Source organism: Solanum stenotomum, chromosome 2 (assembly GCF_019186545.1).
Source record: "Solanum stenotomum isolate F172 chromosome 2, ASM1918654v1, whole genome shotgun sequence".
NCBI classification, from domain to species: Eukaryota; Viridiplantae; Streptophyta; class Magnoliopsida; order Solanales; family Solanaceae; genus Solanum; species Solanum stenotomum.
Window position 1 is genome coordinate 10,351,428 of NC_064283.1, and position 19,684 is coordinate 10,371,111.

Genomic DNA, 19,684 nt, shown 5'->3' on the forward strand with positions numbered 1-19,684 from the left:
AGTGAATACATTAAATATATAAGTATATAGGATGAAGTAAATATAGTAGGGAATATAATTTCGAAAACTAAAGTGAAACACGTAATTAAACCTTAAACAAGTGGGATTTGCCAAATCCATATTACCGACATGCCCAATTGGCACGAAAATGTATTTAATTAATACTAATACTTATAAGCATCCACGTGGAAAATGAGAAAGTAAGTGCTAGCACAAGATAACTTAGCATGCACCCTCTCTCTTTCACAAGTGGAATCAAAACAAAACAAAACAAAAACATTTTGCAGCTGTTATAAGAAAGCTATACACATTAGCTTCCAATTACAGTTTTCACGCCTCTTCGCTTCATTGGCCTATCGCCGCCGCTTATACTCGCCGTCCGATCGCCGGAGATTCATCCAACCTTAAGTTATCCAACCGTAGAGTCAGTTGTTTTTTGTTTTTTTGGTTGGGGGTTTAGATGGCGAAGAAGAGGAAGTCTTTGGCATCGAGTATCGATGAGGTGGATCGAACCATGTACTCAACGTTTTGTAGCGCAGCGAATTCGCTTTCACAGCTTTATAGTCAGGCTTTGAATCAACAGAAGCTTTCATTTCAGGCCGGTGAACGACATGGATTGGTATTTATTTATATGTTTTTGTTTAATTAAGTAATTAGTTGTAAATATATGTTGAATTTTCTTTGTTTTTGTAGCCCTTTATGTTTACATTTGATTGATTAAGCAAAAGTGTTGTTTTATTAATGCTGATATTATGGAATTGTTGTTTCTGTGTATTTTTGAGACTTGAGGATTTAGTGTGAAGAATTTATGATATATGTATATTGTGTAAACCTCAATACCGAACCCATCTCTATCCAGAGTGTAACAGTGGGGTTTTCAGCTTTTCGAACCCTTAACCTCATGGTTGAAGGTGGAGGTCCCTATCAGATGATTCACTATGCTATTCCCAGTTGTCATGATTGTTTATTTTTGGATAATAAATCCGAGTGAACTGGCCTAACCCCAATCGGCCCACAGGTTTGGAATTCAGGGAAGTATGAGTCTGCCCCTTTACCTGCCCACTTAAATACCAGTCTACTTGTCATTAACCTGAACAGGAGCCCCTAGGACACCTCACTTGTCGAGAAATGTGCATTTCAATTAACTTTAATAATGTTTTTTTTTATGACAAGGGAAACTCGCAGCCGCTACCCTTTGGGTGCGCACAGGGTAAAACCCCCGCTCCTATGCAATAGCTCGCAAACCACATAGGAGAGGTAACCCGCACTAGGCAAGCCCGGTGCGACGAGCTCGATCCAGAAGGCAAACCCCTTGCTTTCGTTGGCAAGGGGTTTCGAACTTGAGACCTCCAACATGGAAGTCCCAAGCCCAAACCACTGGGCCACCCCGAAGGGTTCAATTAACTTTAACTTTAATCATGTTGTTTGAATATGCGGTTAATAAGTGAATAATAGCCTAAGAGGGACTCAATTTCTCTTCATTCTGGTATTTAAGAGTAGGAACTGGTTTGTATCTGAATGATTCAGCTCTAAATGTTTTGAACCCTTGCTAATATGGGAGAGCTTATGTGTGGTATGAATGATGGGGCTAAGTTCTTTGTTTAGTTGTTTTCGGTGTGTCTTCTCTTCTCTATAGGAATTCTATTGATGTCTGCAATTGTTATATGGATAAGCACAATTAGACAACTGTCATGTAAAAATCTTGCACTAATAGCCTCACTTCCTTTTTTGAGACAGTGACTAATAGCCTCATTTCTTGATGATAGCTAATGCCCCTTGGTCACATTTAGATATTTATTATTTTTTGGACAATAATATCATCTGGTCCAGTCCAAGGTTGTCTTAAAAAGTATGGTGTCATTTTAGGTTAGACAAATGCTTGTTCTTAGCTTGAGTTGTATGTGTCATGTCTATGCCAACTCATTCTTCTTCATTTTCTGGCTTAAAAAAGATTCTTTGAGTCTTTGTTGTGGGGCTTTATAAGGTACATTTGGTCTAATTTTGCAGTTTCTACTGGCAACCAAAAGTTATCTGTTTTCTGGAGTATCTATAGAACACTGAATAGAAAGTGACAAGAAATTGGTTGCTTCTGTTGGTTCAAGAGTTTTCAAATTGGTTTGTTGTTCTCTTTGCAGATTTTTCTTCTTCCAACACCAAATTCTCAAACTTTTGAAGTTTTGTCACGCTCAGTGATTACAGTTTGTATCCAAATATTAGAATGATTGAGCTCGACATTGTGAAAACTATGTTTATTGATTTGATCTCTTTCGGAACCCATATTGCAGGCTTGTATAGCCTCGCCTTTGCCAGTTGCATGAAGTAAGAGTTCATTGATTGGCTTAAGGCAAACAACGAGAGTACTAATCATTGTTGTGAGTACTTTTAGATAGGTACTTGAGAAGACCAAACCACAAGAACTACTTGTACGTGGGGTTTTCCCCCTGTAATTGATGAAATTATTCCTTGATTAAACAAGAGGACAAACTACAAGAGAAGGAAGGAAGGAGTGTCTGGCTAATATATACGTGAAGACACGTGGGGAGGAGTATGGAAGGGAAAAGCATGCACCTGATGCACTCAGTTGGAATGCTTGCAAGAAAGGGATTAAAAAGAACAAAACAAAAGTAGCTTGAAGAAGCAAAGCCGGATATTATAGGTAGCAGGGAAAAGAAGAAAGGTGAACAATTTCTAAATGCTTAGGATCGCTTTTTGTTGACTCTAAGTAATGGATGGCTGGAGGTGAACAATTTCTACATGCTAAGGATAGCTTTTTGTTGAAGACACCAAGTAATGGGCGACTGGAGATGGAAGAAGTTGTTGGAAAATCCCTAAATGCTAAATTTGTACATCAGATTGCCTTGGCCATAGCATATAATAAGAGGTCATTGATTGGTTTTGATGTGAAGAATGAAAATAATAACTAGACATCAATTGAATTTTACCGATCAAAAATGGAACATCTATAGAATTTGGATAGGCAGTTCTAAATGTGAACCAACAAGAGAAGGATAAAAGGTAGAAGGTAATTGGTAGACAGCTAATAGAAGGAAAGAAGCAGTGGGTGATTGATATACATGAAGAGGTATGTTTGTGCAGAAACAGGCAGAGGTTTTAGAGAAGTTGGGGGAGGAGTAGAAGTGGAAAGCATGCACATGATGCGCTCAAGTGGAATGATTCCCTTGAAAGAAAAGGCTAGAGAAGAACCAAAATATAAGTCCTTACCCCCCACCCCCCACCCCAAAAAAGAAAGAGAAGAGAAGAGCCAAATAGAAGCATCTAAGAAGCAAAGGTAAAGGATAAGGATGGATAACAGGAAAAAGAAGAATGATGAAAAAGCACTAAATACTTAGGACTAGTTACTGAATGCACTGACAAGTGGGAGACAGGAGATTGGAAGCGTGTAAGTTGGGAAAAGCCCTAAATGCTAAGGTTATATGTCATTGTCCTTGTCGCTAGTTTGACATAAGAGAGTATTCATCAACTTTAATAGCTTTTAGATAAACAAGTGATAATCCATTCATGTGATATACATGAAGGTTATGTATTGTGCGAAGAAGCTGAGGCTTAGAGAAGTTGGAGGAGTATGGTAGGGAAAAACATGCATGGGATGCTTTATCAAAAAAAACATGCATGGGATGCCCTTAGCTGGGATAATCCCTCAAATCAAACACAATATTATTTTATGCAAAATTTTATGTTGAGATTATTTTCTTAAGACTTCCAACCAAAAGACCCGAAAATGCTAAAGGAATCTTTAGCTCCCAGGAAAGGGTAGTGTGGAAAGAAATATGGTACAGAGTAAAGAGTGTTAGAAGAAGAAAGAAGAAAGGGGGAAAACTTTAAATGTTAAACGATGCTTGTGTAGGTCCTTGGATGCTAATCGCTGTGCTAGCCAGTACATTTTTCTTCAACCCCATCATCTGGAACAGAACTTTAGCTCATTTAAGTGATAGAACTTGATTGTAGCGAAATACATATAATCATAACAAATTCAGTTTGAAAATCTGTTTGGGTCGAATAGCATCTTAGGATGCATCAACAAAATTAGGATTCAAAACATTAATACCTCAGTTTTTTTTTTGTTTTAGATTGGACTTGGTGATAACTGATAATTATTTCCCAAAGTTACAATATAGTTATGCCTTTAATCTAGCTACGAACGTGCAAGTACATATTGTTTCTAAGCTTTCATTATTTTTTTATTTTTAACTGATTTCTAAGCTTTTATTATGCCTTGTGCTTATTAAGGTTTTATGATGTTTTTGCTGTTAGACATTTTGCTTTGTTATGTTTTAAAGTGAATGATCTAGTTAGGTTGTGGAGGTTTAGTTTCCAATGAATTGTGAGATTTATTTTTGACCTTATACGACATGTCTTTATAGGAGAAAATGTATCAATGGATCTTGAGGCAACAAGAGGGAGGATCCAGAGTAACAACTGCTGACATGATGAACTACCTTCAGGTTCTCTTGGCTAACTTTTAAGTTGATTTCTTTGATTTATCTTTCATGTTATATTCTGTGGAGTTCTTTTATCTGCTAAGAAAATAGCTCGTGAGATTTGTTCTTTGGTTAGGAGCAGTATGATCCATGATAGCGAGATGTTTGAGGTGTTGTAGTCCATCGATATCTATTTAAGCTCAGTTTCCTTTCATAGAGAAAACTCATCCCTTTTCCACTGGAAAGTGGGTAGACCCAGGATTTGATCTTCTTTGGGGATTCAAAACTAAAATGACTGATTATTATTAGAATAAGAAAGGGAGGCCTGATGCATGAAGCATCCCACGTTCAAGGGTTCAGGAGGGACCACGCCCAAAGGGAATAAGAATAGTGGAAAAATTCTTGATGAAATAGAGAAGAGATAGAAACTGACCTGAACTTTCATTCGGCGCACAAACTACTCAGTTCATAGAATCTGCCAATCTGGTGACTCACTGTTTCACCGTTGCTCACCAGGGTGTGGCCTCTTAGCTATCCTCCTTTCAGAGTTTGTATGCTTGAAATGCATCAGTTTTATGCTCCCACCTTATCCCAGTTATTTCTATTCCTCCACTAGAAGTAACAGAATTCATATATTCACTGGAAAGTTCCCAACTTACACTTTTATTCACAATTCTGTGACCTTTACCTACCAGATAGTAGGGCATATATAATATGCTTAGCATCCAAATTGAATTCTTTTGTGGTAATTCTTTTCTGATAAGGAATGTAGTTCTTCTTAATCTTAACATTCCTCGTCGTGAAATTCCACCAAATGATGATCAACACTACGTTTTGTACTATTGTGTGTTCTAAATTGAGAATACCTCTTGTATTATGGTGCTTTCCTTTATCAAAGAAATTACACTTTTCTTGATAATCGAGAAATCTCCGAGGGCACGATGCACAATTAGATACTGGGAGGTAAATGGTCCGGCCTTCTACTATTCATCACTTAAATACCAGGCATTTGTCTACGAAAAACCTGCGTCGTGCGGCCAATGACAAATGCCAGGCATTCTACTATTCATGTAGTAATTGATATGGTATGGAAATTTGGACCAGAAGAAGATTTGAGACGGCTACCATTCAAGCTACTTATGATTAAAATCTGATTTTCTTCAGTTACAATTTATAGACTTGTGTTATTTATAAGAAAAATGATTTGTATAAGTGCTTCTCGTGCTTACCTTCTAATTCTCTCCATTTGCCTATTTTTAGTTGAAGAGTACATGTGCATGTCTTATTTAAATTTAGCACAAAATTTATCAGGTACTGAAAAGATAGTCTTTTTATAATACTATTAAAATCTTTTTGCAAGTAATTCGGGAGATCATAAGTTGCCAGTTTTAAAAAAATGTAGTTCGTGAGATCATGCATCTTTGAATCCTTGTTATAATGGAGAAATAGTGCCCTAGTTGATGATAGTTTCCTGTATTCTGTGTGTGAGAAGCTGATTTCATACTGTGCTGATACTGAATTGAAAATTATGTGGAAGTTGCAAACATTTTTTTCTTATTTTTCCGGTTTTCATCCTTTTCTGGTTTCTATCTTCAGTGAATGATTGGTCATAATAATCTGAGACATCCTCCTACTTTTTCTACATTTGATCTGTATGTTGTTTGTCCGAATGTGCATTTACTGATCTTATCTGAAAGTGCATTTAACTTGTCAGTCGGAACTGGACTATAGTGGAGAGGACCATTCAATGTCGCCTAGACCACCGCAGAACCAACATTCTCAACCAATGCATTTTGCAAATTCAGGCTTCCCAGTCTCTTCAGGCTCAATTGGTGTAGCAGCTCCAGGACATGGTGTACGATCAGATCATGATCCACAATCAAAGAATTATGTTTTCTCAAATGCTCTTTCAAGCCCTGTTCGGCAAAGCCTGCAGAATTATCAAGGAGGTTACTTTTCAAACAACGTTCAGCCTTCAAATGGAGCAAGAAACAACGAAACGAACCTCCACCACCAAAATAGGGAGTCCAATAGCTATAACTCAGCTGATGCGTCCATGGATATGCATTCTGATAGCCCTGGTCATGATTTTACTTACTAAAGTAGTCTGTAAATAGAATGTTTCTGGAGTTGCTTCTTGTCATGCCGTGGTATTCAAGCAGCAAGTTCAGGTTGATTGATTGTCGTGTGTAGCAGCTGTTGTCAGGGAGAAAATGCCGTTATTGAATTGGCTGTTTGATTCAGAGATTAAAAGGTGCGTTCGTGTTGGCTCGTAAATCATCATTCTGTTGACATGCACATGTGCTCTTACGTAAAATGTAACGTGATGGGCACAATACTTGCTGAATACACTGTTGTATCTGTTGAACTAGTTGGTTCTTTTCGGTCTTCTATGATGTTTATGGAGTATTACTTTAGTAGGGTATAAATATATATAGATATATGATTGCGCTCATTTGTTGTGACTTGTGACGTTCGATTGCATATGTTCTTTTTTTCAAATTGACATACTCTGCATCTTTGCATGCTCAGACCCTTACACTCTTTTCCACGCTTGAAGGTTCATTTAGGGTGTGTCTGGTATGGAATGTGTTTCTATTTTCTCATGTTTGGTTGGTCAATATGTTTTAGAGAAAAAATTCTTCAAGAACACAAGTTCCTGAACCTAAAAATGAGAAAAATGATTTTCCTTATCGAAGTAGGGGAATTAAGTTTCATGAGTAAACCTTCCAAGTTCATTGTCTCCTTTCCACCCACTCAATCCCCCTCCAACCCTCGCCCCTTGATCATCACACGTCCACCACCCCCGAATCCCCACCCTATCCCATTTTCATAGTGTTTTGTTAGATGATATATAAATGTTACAAGTTTTCTCCCATTCCTTCCCCAGTGTCATTTTCTTGGTGTTCACACCAAGCAAATGAATGCAAAGCACCTTATTGGTAGTCGGTTGGATTTTGATTCCCCACCTTGTAATTTTCTCCTCATTTATCTTCCCCGTGTATAATACAAAATTTTAAGTTCCATCAACTCACAGTGTTCTATTTTTGTTATATATGACCCCCCTTAATGTCTTTTATCAATCAAATACTCGTTAAAGAGGAAATTGAACGAGTGATATATGAAGACAAAGGATGGTTGTACACAAATTTCTTCCTCACGTATCAAATGGCATGACATATAAAGAAGAAGAAAAAAGGAACTAGAATGATTTATACCAAAATGTTTACTTAACTGAACTTTTTTTAATATTAATAATCCAGTTTTTGAAAGAGGATGATTTTAACACACCAAATTCAGATGTTGTGAGCTCTTATTCAAAGCAAAATCTTACATTTCCTCTCATCACGATTCAAAATTATTTTTATTAAGTCGGCAGCAACGCAAATACATAACTTCCATCAGCGGTATGAGTAGAAATTACTATCTGTTAGACGTTTTGTCTTGATTTTCTTATCATATCTGCAATTATTAGCTTACGGATGAGGTTCTGTTATTTCGATCCACACTATCAGTATGCCAGTCTATCACAATGGTTGGTCGATGAACAAGGCTTGACATGGACATGTCGGCACAAATCACAATTATACAAAGCTAAGCTAGAAATGAAGATAAAAAAGGGAAATAAAAGAGTGGGGGTCCAAATTCCAAATTTCTATGTAGGTGCTATTTGCAAAAACAAGTAGGGTCTAAGAGTAAACCACATAATCAAGTTGGTGCACCACCAAAGGAGGTGATCAGTGAATGAGGTTGTTCCTTTTTTTATCAGAGCACCAATCATGGATATGAAAAAATCTTTGGCAGTGAACGCTACCTCCCAAATGAAATTATACCCGATGCGAATTCGAATTAGTTGGACTTCAGTGTGAATATCAAACGCCGTGCGGAAAACCCAAAAAAAATAAATTAAGTTGGTGCTATATACAAATTACAAGGTGGAATCCCATGCAACTTGTTTGCACTTTTATGAGTCTATATATGAAAAATTGATTGATGTATGCCAATTTGGTCTTCTTGATGTTGAATTTTCTTGGAACCTTTTTACTTAATAACATTTGTCACATGCTGTATTGCCCCCACTGCTACTATTTAGCTTAGAAAGATCAAAATTCTCAATCTTGAAAAAGTGTAAATGGAGACAAACTGAAAGAGATGTGGCTTTTTAATTAATTTACTCCTAAACCTTTTCTTTTTTGACAAACTTTTTACACTTTAAACAAATAAAATTTTCTTCCATTTCTAAAGGTAATTGAAGCCTCTTTTCGATTACAACTAAAAATATTTGTAATACTTCTTGAGAATATGCTTCTCTTTGCCTTTCCTTTCTCTAACATCCATGAACTTAAAGTGGAGTTGGTGTTCAAATGATAATTTTAAGAGTTAAAAAGTTGTTCACACATAGGATAATTAGGCATGTGACATGAAGCATAAGCCTAAGATACTTGTAGTGGAAAGTGATATATGGCCATTATAATGTTAATTTCATTCTTAATTATGCTTATGTTAACATTTCATAATATGTAGTATACAATATATATGCTACGTAATATTAAAAGATATATATATTAATGATGTTTTTGGTTAGGTGAGATCAACCATATAAATCTTGTATTTGTCTTTGTTTAGTTCTATTATTCATATACTTTAAAATTGTTAGATTATAGAACCTATTGTAACTCACATTATTGCTTTGAAAGAAACGGATCTTGAATCTAATTCAACTTCAAAAGGCGAAAGTTAACTCATGTGGTGAGAGGAGTATCTAAGATCATATAACAAGGTCAAGACACTTGATTATACTTCACATCACTGATGTGGGACACAACATCCTCAAACGCCGACATATGTTGGGTAAATAATGAATTAGAATATTAGAGTGGTTCTGACGCTATACCATATGTTAGAAAAAAATAAACTATGATTTCAATTCAACCACAAAAACTAGCTCATGATTAGGTAAAGAGACGAAGACACCCACACTCCACCAAATTCTTATTATTTCTTAGTTGAAGTTTCTATATTGATTTTTTCTTTCTTTTATGAATGTTATAATTAACTCCTAATTATTTGTCATGCCGACCTCTTTGATAGTTTGTCCATTATCTCTCGTCTAACTCAATTATTTGATTGTATGACTATTGTGATTTGTGATGGAGAGAGAAAGTAGGGATGCCACCTTCTTTTACCATCTGATGATTGAAAATAAAGTGCTTCCAAGTATACAATTATTAGAATTATTCAAGACGTATTTACGACGTAATTAATAGAGAACTTGACCATCAAATTTATGGAAACTTATTTGTTACGTTATGAGAAAGGGAGATCAAAGAAATATGAAGTAGATATACGAATTAAATAACGATAGCGGATCTTAAGAGACGGAAGAAAAGGTGGGCTTGATCAATCAACTATTTATATAAGTTTAAACAAATGTGATTTCAAATAATGTTTGATAATTCTGTGAAAATGGATTTTGAGTAACATGCGTGCTAGATTTCTGGTTAGTAATTAAATAGATTGTCTCGTCTATGGCAAATTACAAAAACTTTTTTTTCTTCTACTTTCATTCAGTGTTTGATATTCGCTTTGAAGTCCGACTAATTTAGATTTGTTGCAGAGAAATTCCACTTTAGGGTGTTAACACTCCTTAACAAAAACGATTCCATATCCAAAAATAAAACTCAATACCTCCTCTTAAGGATAGCACCACAATATATATATGGTTTTTCTATTTTTTACAAAATATGTTTTACAACTTTAGTATATGGAATTTATGTGTCCCCATTTAGCTGTCAATTAAACAAAGAGTAGGGCTTTATCTAGCTTTTGACCTATTGATATACTTCCTTCGTTTAAAAACTAATGATCTCCTTTCTTTTTTAGTCAATTTCAAAAAGAATTCCTTTTTTGGTAATATTTTAATTTCAGTTTTCCACATAGCATGTTTAAAGCCACAAGATTGAAGGGCAACTTAGTGCATTTGACATAACTTTAATTTAGAACAACAAGATTCAAAAGTCTTCTTTATTTTCTAAAACTTTGTGTCAAGTCAAACCAGGTCACTCTTTGTGAAACGGAGGGAGTACAACATTTGTCTCCTAAAAGTTAACAGTATCATGTACTTCATGTTATTCATTAATTAATAAACTTTGTACTACTAATTGCCAAATTAGTCAAGAAGAAGAAGAAAAAATATCTACAAGTACTAGGTTATTGATAAAAAAATCTAAATTACTAATTAGATGGTCAATATTATTAATGATTTGATTGATCCAAAATTGTTTTCAACTTTTTCCTAGGACTTCATCCATCCTTACCAACTACTCTAAGATAATAAAAAAAAATATTGCTCCCTCCTCCCTTTTTTAAATGATTTTGTAGTCTGTTTAAAATAATTCAAAATAATACTCCTATGTCATTTTTTAAAATTAAAATGTTTCTTTTCTCGTTTTGAAATTTGCTATAATAAATTGTGTGAGCAACTTCATGAAAAAGCCTTTCAACTACACTTCTCGAAAACAAAGACAAAAGGATGATATATATACTCAAAATGGCCACTTTAATTAATGTAATTAATCAAATTTTTAAATGATGTGTCACACACCTTAGAAAGACATTTAAAATAGATTGGAGGGAGTATATATAATTTTTTCATATGGTTGTTGCATGATTATTGAGGATTACTTCTACTTGACTTGACACACTCTAAGTAATAAAAAAAAATTATTATATCACCCCTAAATAATATACTAAGTTATTTTACTCATTGAAATACGGATTGAAAATACTCCCTCTATTGTTCACTTTTACTTATTCACTATAAATATTAAAATAATGACAATTTTTACTTGTCCAGATTAAAAAATCAAGAGATAATTACTACTCCCTCCGTCCAACAATAGTTGTCCACAATACTGTTTTGGGATGTCCAACAATACTCCCTTCGTTCATTTTTATATGTCATCCTTACAATAAATAGTTGATCCATAATATTTGTCATTTCATAAAATCAATACATAAATTATAATATTTTTCCTATTTAAAGCTATTTTTTTAAAATCAATCTAAAAGGGCTCTAAATTTAGAAACTCAATAATTAGTTACCTCTTAATCTTTTAAACTTAAAAATAAATTTATTTTTAATATAATAAACAAGTAAAAATAAGCGGAGGAAATAATTGCTTTTGAAAATTTAGTGATTCTTGTGTGATGCATTGAATTTTGCAAGTTGGAGAATTGATGTTGTCAAGAAGTCAGCTTTGGTCAAAGCTTAGTTCTCGAGACTCATACTTTGACTTTAATTTCCAATAAGATCTCTAATATTTAGAGAACCTCATAAATTATTTTACCTGATTAAATTCTAAAATTACATTTATATTATAAAGTTATGCTATTTTTTTAATACATGAATTACTCTTTTCAACCAACATAAAACACTACAGAAATTCTCCACTGCATTAATGACCCAAAATTGCTAATCGTCTTTAATAGGATTTGCTTTATTTTTAAAGTTAAACCTTTTGAATTGTATATTTTGTCCGATAAAAGAACATTTAATGCTCAAGGTTTGCTACAATTTGCTTGTTCCGATAAAAGAACATTTAATGCTCAAGGTTTGCTACAATTTGCTTGTTGCCTACTGGTTAAGTTTTCCCCACAATTATTCCTTTTTTCCTGTTTCGTTTTCCAAATGTCCTCAAAATCTACTGCAAAACTATTTTCTCTGTTTAATACTCCTTTTGTCCCTAATTATTTGTCCACTTTTAAATTAATATATCTATTAAAAAAATAATTAATGACATAGTAAGTTTATTATTTTACCCCTATTAATTATGAAGTGGAAGAAAAGTTCTACATTTTTCAAAATAATTAGCCATTTAATTGAGGATATAATAGGTAAAAAGAATTTGTCCTTTCTTGATTTGTCAAAATGGACAAGTAATTAGTAGGGGTGTGCAAAAACCGATTTAACCAATAAACCGAATAGAAAAAACACTATTGATTTATTGATATTGGGTTATTGGGCAAACGGTTTTGCAAAAAAATTTATTGCGTTATTGGTTCAGTTTCCGATTTTATGATTTTTGTTAATGGTTAAACCGATAACCCAATAAGACTATACTAAATTTACTAGTCTTATTGTTAATGATTAAACGATTGTTACTTTCACATTTTTTGTTAATGGTTAAACGATTGTTACTTTCACACTTTTTCCTTTGAATGTGTCTAGTGTCTAAACTTGCAAGAAAAATTATTGTTACTTTATGATTATTACTTTCATGCCAAATGTTGAAAAAATCATATGGTTTATATGAAAAAAAAATTATCGTGTATATAATATATATGAGTATTTTTTTATTGGTTAAACCGAAAACCGAACCATTAAGTACCATAAACCGATTAACCAAAGACCGATAATAAATATGTTATTTGTTTGGTTATCGGTTTGACGTATTTACAAATCGATAAACCGAACCAATAACACATAAAATCGAACCAAACCGACCGATGCGCACCCCTAGTAATTAGGGACAACTATAAAAGGAAAAATGGACAAGTAATTAGGGATATAGGGAGTAATAGTTGTCCATTAATATCTGTCCACTTTAAAAATCAATGAATAATTTTACACTTAATTTTTAATTTACCCTTATTATTAATTATAGTTATTTTTTTTATTACATTTTTTAAAACATTATATTTATTATATTCAAGAATGATATAGTAAAATTATCATTCTATTTATAATTTTCTTAAAAAATATGTCAAATCAGTAGACAACTATTATTGGACAGAGGGACTACAATGGTTTGAACCTTTCTTTTTTGCTCTCTGCAAGTTTACTTCAAAGCATATAAAACGTTGTTCTCAATCTACTGTTGAGATTTCCCAGACGTGCACTTCAACATATAACTAATTTCTAAGTCTCAAAATACTTATCGTATTTTTTATTTATATGCCCTTAAAAATTTATGGGGTATTTAATGAGTATTTTATTCTTTGTTTGTCTTATATTAGATGGACACTTTCTATTTTACATGGTGATTAAGAAATCATAAATAGATTAATCAACTTTACTATTTGGTCCTTTGTTCATTCTCCCCCATTCATTTTTACTTGTTCATCCCTATTAAATGATGTTTAGTACTCCCTATGTCCTTAATTACTTATCCACTTTTTTTTTTTAATTGTCCCTAATTACTTATCCATTTTGACAAAACAAAAAATGACAAAATATTTTTGCCTATTATACCCTCAATTAATTACTTGGAAAAAGGTAGAACTTCTTGAAAATCTTAAGTTTTTAATTCACCAACTTCATAATTGATAGGGGTAAAATGGTAAACTCACTATGTCATTCATTGTTTTCTTAATTGGTGTGTCATTTTACCCCTATCAATTATGAGGTAATAGGGATGTCATTTCAAAAATGGACAAGTAATTAGGGATAGAGGGAGTATTATGTCTTATGAAATGATTTGGAGAATAAGTTTTTAATGTTGAAGGTAAAACATGAAAAAAATAATAGTTTTTTTTCTAGATATGTCAAAAGAGACAAGTAAAAATAAAAATTTATTTTGAGAATAAGTGACAAATAAAAGTGAATGGATAGAGTATTAATTATCCTCTTGAAAAAATAAATTTTGGATCTTTAAAATGAATCTTCAAAGGTCATGTTAATTGTAGGGGTAAAAATGAGAAAAAATAATTTATTTTATCCCAATTTAATAAGTAATCAAGTTATATGAGACAAATATTTTTGGTAAGATGTTTATCTAATATTAAACAAAAAAGTAATCTTTTTTCATTGAATATTGACTTCATTTATAAGTGATAATTGAGATGGTTGTACTCTTCAAAAACAATTACTCTACGGGTAAAATGAAAAAATACAATAAATTTAATCTGTCAACTTCTAAAATACAAATCTTAATAGGACTCTTTGAAATTTTCTTATTGGTGGAGGATTTAATACTCCATCTTGTAATTCTCTCTCCGATTTTCTCTTCCTCTACCACAAATAATATTTTTTCTAGATAAAAAATAATTATTTTAATTTTTTTTATTTTTATATAAAAACGACAAATATTTTGGAAGTATAGTTGCTATAGCTATAAGGAAGCATAAGAGGTTGTGTGTGGGAAAACTCACACGATATATACATTGATTGCTTCATCCAAGAATTGTTTTTCTATACGTACTTCCTACTCAATCTCATTTAATATGTTCCTCTCATTCAAACTCACCTTATCCTTTCTATTTTCCCTATAATACTGTCATAATTATTACTACTACGTGTCCATTATGTTAGTATCACTTTGAAACATATATTTTTAGGCTTAAGTCATCGACGATTTATTAAAATTATTCGCATAATTTACTTAAACATTTCAATTAAAAATATAGTATGTTTTGTGTTTAATAGGTACATGTTTTGAATAATTTAGGTGTTCAATAGGTACAAGTTCAAGTTAAGATGTTTAAGTTAAAGTGTCTAAGTGAATTATACGAAAAACTTTAAAAATTGTCGATGACTTAAGCCTATATTTTAACAGGCGCCACATTTGTGTCTACAATCAGGGGCGGAGCTACCCTTGCCCCAGGGGGGTCAAGCGACACCCCTTCATCAGAAAATTACGTTGTATAGGTAAGTCAAATTCTGATTTTATACCTATATATATTAGAATTGACACTCCTGAACCAAGTTGAAGTGTTGGTTCAGCGGTTCAGGAGCTACAAAGTTCCGCCTTGTCATTGACCTAGGCGTTGGGAGTTCGAACCTTGCTGAAGCCAATTTTTTTTTAAAGGCTTTCAGCGTTTTTGTTTTTAACTTTTTAGACAACTTGTGTGCATACTACTTTATATTTTGACACCCCTCAATCTAAATCCTGGCTCCGCCACTGTCTACAATAAACTATATTTTAGTTAATATATTTGATCACGATTATAAAATTAATTTGTATCTACACATGCTAAATATTTATTAGTTTTATGTAAATTAATACTTATCCGTAAGTTTTTCCTTCAGCAACTCTCATCCCGACCTCCCCTCTAAGATGGATGTATTTTGCAAGTTATGGATTCATTTGAATATAGCAGTTTTAGCTTAAATCTTATATATTTATCAAAAACTTAGCCAAAAGAAATAAAAATTGATTTGAACCAAGTAAATCAAGTAGAATTTGGATCTAGCATCCATAAAGTTCAAATAGTAGATCCAACTCTACTCCCCCTACTATGCTCAAATGGTGACAAATAGAGTTCAATCATATTGGTTATATGACCTTTTATCTTAAAACTTAATATTTATGTAATTATTAGAAAATATATTTTTATTTATTTAATTACATCTTCAACATGATTTTTCACATGTCGATTTCTTTTTCATAGGCCAAAAGCGTATTAATCTTTTTTTTTTTTGATAATGCAGGAAATAACAATATCCAATGACCTTAGATGTTAAAAATGATTAATTTTGATTTTTTGGGTTTATTTATTTTACGGACAAACTTTCAAGATCCAACGTTAAAATTTGTTAAACTACTATAAAAAGATAGTTAATTATAAGAAAAAAATATTAAAATACAAAGACTTATAATTGATCATATTCTCTAATATTCTTTGTCATTTGAAAAAATTATAAAAACCTCTACTCTCTCCTATTCTCTCGAATACATCACTTTACGCGATATATCGGTTTGATACATCACTTTTACTTGATGTATCGGGACGTACGCGATGTATCAAGATGTATCAAAACGTTGAGTGATGTATCCGAAATCGAGATGCAATTTATCAGAATGTTGAACGATGTATCCAAAACCGGGACGCAATGTATCGACGTTTTGAGATGTATTTGGATTTCACCAATTTTAAGAGATTTTTATAATATGAAAAAGAATAAAAATAAAATATAATTAGCTCCTAACAATACGTGATTTATGTAAAATTCCCTTAATTATATCCACAAACTAAGAATAAAACACATCTAAAGAAACCCAATCTAAATATACTACAATACAAAACTATCTGAACTCACCAGTGTCTTACATGTGATTTATAATGGGGGTGGGCCAACAAGCTTTTTAGGATCCAAAGTTTTTTAATTTTTTTTTTTTTTTACAATTATTCTTGTAATAATTTTGGGGAATTAGAGATGATTAAGAAAAATGAATGTTAGAATATTCAGTAACTGATAAGCATAGCTATGGAATTGTGAAACATTTAATAAAGGCTAAATTAGCACAAAAAAATTGGGACGCATAAATTAATAATGAAAATAAATTACTTTTATTTATTGTCAAATTTATCAAATAAGAGGACATAATGTATATCACTCTCTTCTAGAATATTGTAAATATTTGTGGGAAGTAAATATGTCATTATCAAACATATTTTGGACAGGGCAAGCCAATATACGAATATTTTTTAGCGAATGAAGATCACAAATATAAAGATGATTTGATAATCTAAAAAAATGTACCAAGGAAATAAAGTTTCTTCTCTCTATCGTGTGACTTAAAAATAAGTCCCGTTTAGTATTATAAAAATATTTTTCAATTGAATATCGTGTCTCGTAATTAAAAAAAAGAGGTATTATTTGAAGCCTAAAGTAGGTAGTAGGCTCAAGTAGGGTAGGGACAATAATTCTAAATTGAGACTTTATATTAGTTACTACTTTTATTCATTAAAGTGCAATTTTGGAATAAAATTATGTTTGTGTTTGATTATCCTTTTATATTACTTTAGTATAAGATAAATAAATTTAGTTGACCCACTTTTGGGCTGCACGTAATGATACAAGCATGTCTTAGTGAATTAATAATAGTAAAGTTAAGTGTATTAAATCTTTTTATAAGTTAGAGCCCTTGGAGTACTGCATGCAATCTACAATTAAGGATATGTAATGTCTTTTTAGGACATTCAATGAGACCATATTAGAATCGGCACAAATAACAAACAACAAATAATAAAATTGCAAAAAAAAAAAGAAGAAGATCATATTGAATTGTTGTTTCACGTTTATAGTAACTTAGATCGTTATCTACTATCTTGAGATTTTTAGTCTGCTCAAATAAATTTTTTAGATCATAGTCTAAGAGGTCTATAATTTTTCAGAGAAATAAAAAGATCAACACATATAAATAATTATTTCAGAGATAACTGACGAAAATTTATATTAGAAAACACTTTTAATTTAGCCTCATGAGTCTGACATAGCCAAATACATGATTCTTTTGTTTAGACTACCTACTATAACAAAGAAAGTGCTCACTTGAAAGGCAAAGGCTGTTGCAGAGTTATAGCAGATGCGAGTTATCCTGGGTTAAAAAAAAAAAAACTAATACGATTTTATAAAATATTTTCTTACTAAAAAAACACATAAAAAGGTCCTGCCGATTAGCAAGTAAAATTTATAACACGAGAGAAATGAATTCTGGCCAGAAAAATAACAAGGGATATAGAGCTACAATCTACAAATTATTACTACATTCGGCTATTTTTAATTGTCATGATTTCTTTTTTTAGAGTCAAATTATAAGAATTTTGACTAGCATTTTACGATTATTTATTAATATGTAAAAAATTACAATTTGTAGTACTTTTTGTATAGTTTTTGAATATCTAAATATTTTGTTTAAAATATCAAATTAATGTAATCTAATTTAACTTTGAAAATTAGTCAAATTGACTTTTGAAAATTGTAGCATAACAATTAGAAGTGGATGAAGGGAGTAAATATTAGTAAATTATATTATATATATAAGAATATTACTTTATGTAAATTTTGAACACCTTTAAATATTCCTAATCGATGAATAATTAATATAATATAGCCCGCAATAAAAGGGACTTTAATTAAAGATGACTCAAGAAGAAAAAGAAAAAAAAAAAGAGAAGGAAAGGCAACCATAGACTACTAGAATAATAATTAATTAGATCTAATGCTTTAGTATATTTTAATTAATACTCCATTAGGTTTGGTACTTTTGTACTAGACTACTAGAATAACTTATGGTACAGTTGATTTTCTCATATTTATTAGGAGAAAAAGGAAAAGATAATGTTGACTTTGACAAAGGCAAAACCACAAAAGAAGAGGCAAAAGATATTGTTTTCCTTTTTTGGGTTTTCGCCCCATATTCGATTCTTATATTGGAGTTCAATTAATTTGGATTTGCGTCAGATAGGACCCTATTTGGAGAGGTAACACTCTCTATCAAAGATTTTTCTATATCCAGAGCTTAAAATCGAAATCTCTGATTAAGAGAAGAATAATCTCATCTACTACACTACATATATACTCTAATGATAAAAATTATTGCTCTCAATAGATTTAGATATTGCTATTACGATGGCTCTTGAATGTATCATAGTAAATTTCACTATTCTTTTTAAATTTCGAGATTACACGTAGTTTATTGTTATTATTATAAGTTATTAAATTTTACTTACTATTGATTGTAAACCCATTGAAAATTAGTAATTTTGATTAAAAGACTTCATTGACATAATGATGTGAAAAAGCTATATACATTGTAACTTAAAAGTACATAAAGTTATAACTCATTTCCCCCTTTAATTATGATAGGGTCTTCTGAATTCTAATGAATCATATTTTTTCTAATTAAAATATTTTTTTAATCTTTTAAGTACATATGAATTAATTCTAAAGGAAATGGTAGATAATATCCACCTTCCCAACTCCACCCATAGTATTAACCTTCTCTTGTCTTTGTCATTGAGCTTACTTTCTACATATCCTAGTGACCTAGTCAGCAATACCAACCACCAAAACAATGTGGTGCATATGGTTGTTGTCTCTTGGATAGAAGTTTCGAATTTGAGTTTTGAATATGAAAAAATATTTTTCTCGAATGAGACCTTACGTTGTGTGAATTCAAAATGATCGAACTTCAATGTAAATATTGGACACCGAATAAGAAAGTCATTCCATTTAAAATTTTACAAAACATTTAAGAAATAATAATTAATATAAATATTTTCTCAAAATTGATATTAATTATAATATATAATCTTAGGTCTTGAAAAAATGATTTGGAGAATATTAATTCATCTTGAGGGTAAAGTAAGAAAAAATATGTTAAAAGTGATAAGTCAAATGAGAATTTATTTTTGAAATAATGAACAAGTAAAAGTGAATGACGAGAGTACTTTTAAAAGTCAATGGCTTTAAGTAACTAAATTTAAAAATAAAAAAAACAACGGATTAAAATAACTTA

General features: G+C 31.7%; 1 protein-coding gene across 1 annotated transcript; it reads left to right on the top strand.

Moving 5' to 3' along the window:
* Window positions 1–288: 288 nt before the first annotated feature.
* Window positions 289–6,904, top strand: LOC125856747 (uncharacterized). Its single transcript, XM_049536372.1, has 3 exons — window positions 289–619; window positions 4,383–4,463; window positions 6,154–6,904. Exons 1-3 carry the CDS (start codon window positions 461–463, stop codon window positions 6,538–6,540), a joined length of 627 nt encoding a protein of 208 aa, XP_049392329.1. The 5' UTR covers window positions 289–460; the 3' UTR covers window positions 6,541–6,904.
* The last annotated feature ends 12,780 nt before the right edge of the window (window positions 6,905–19,684 follow it).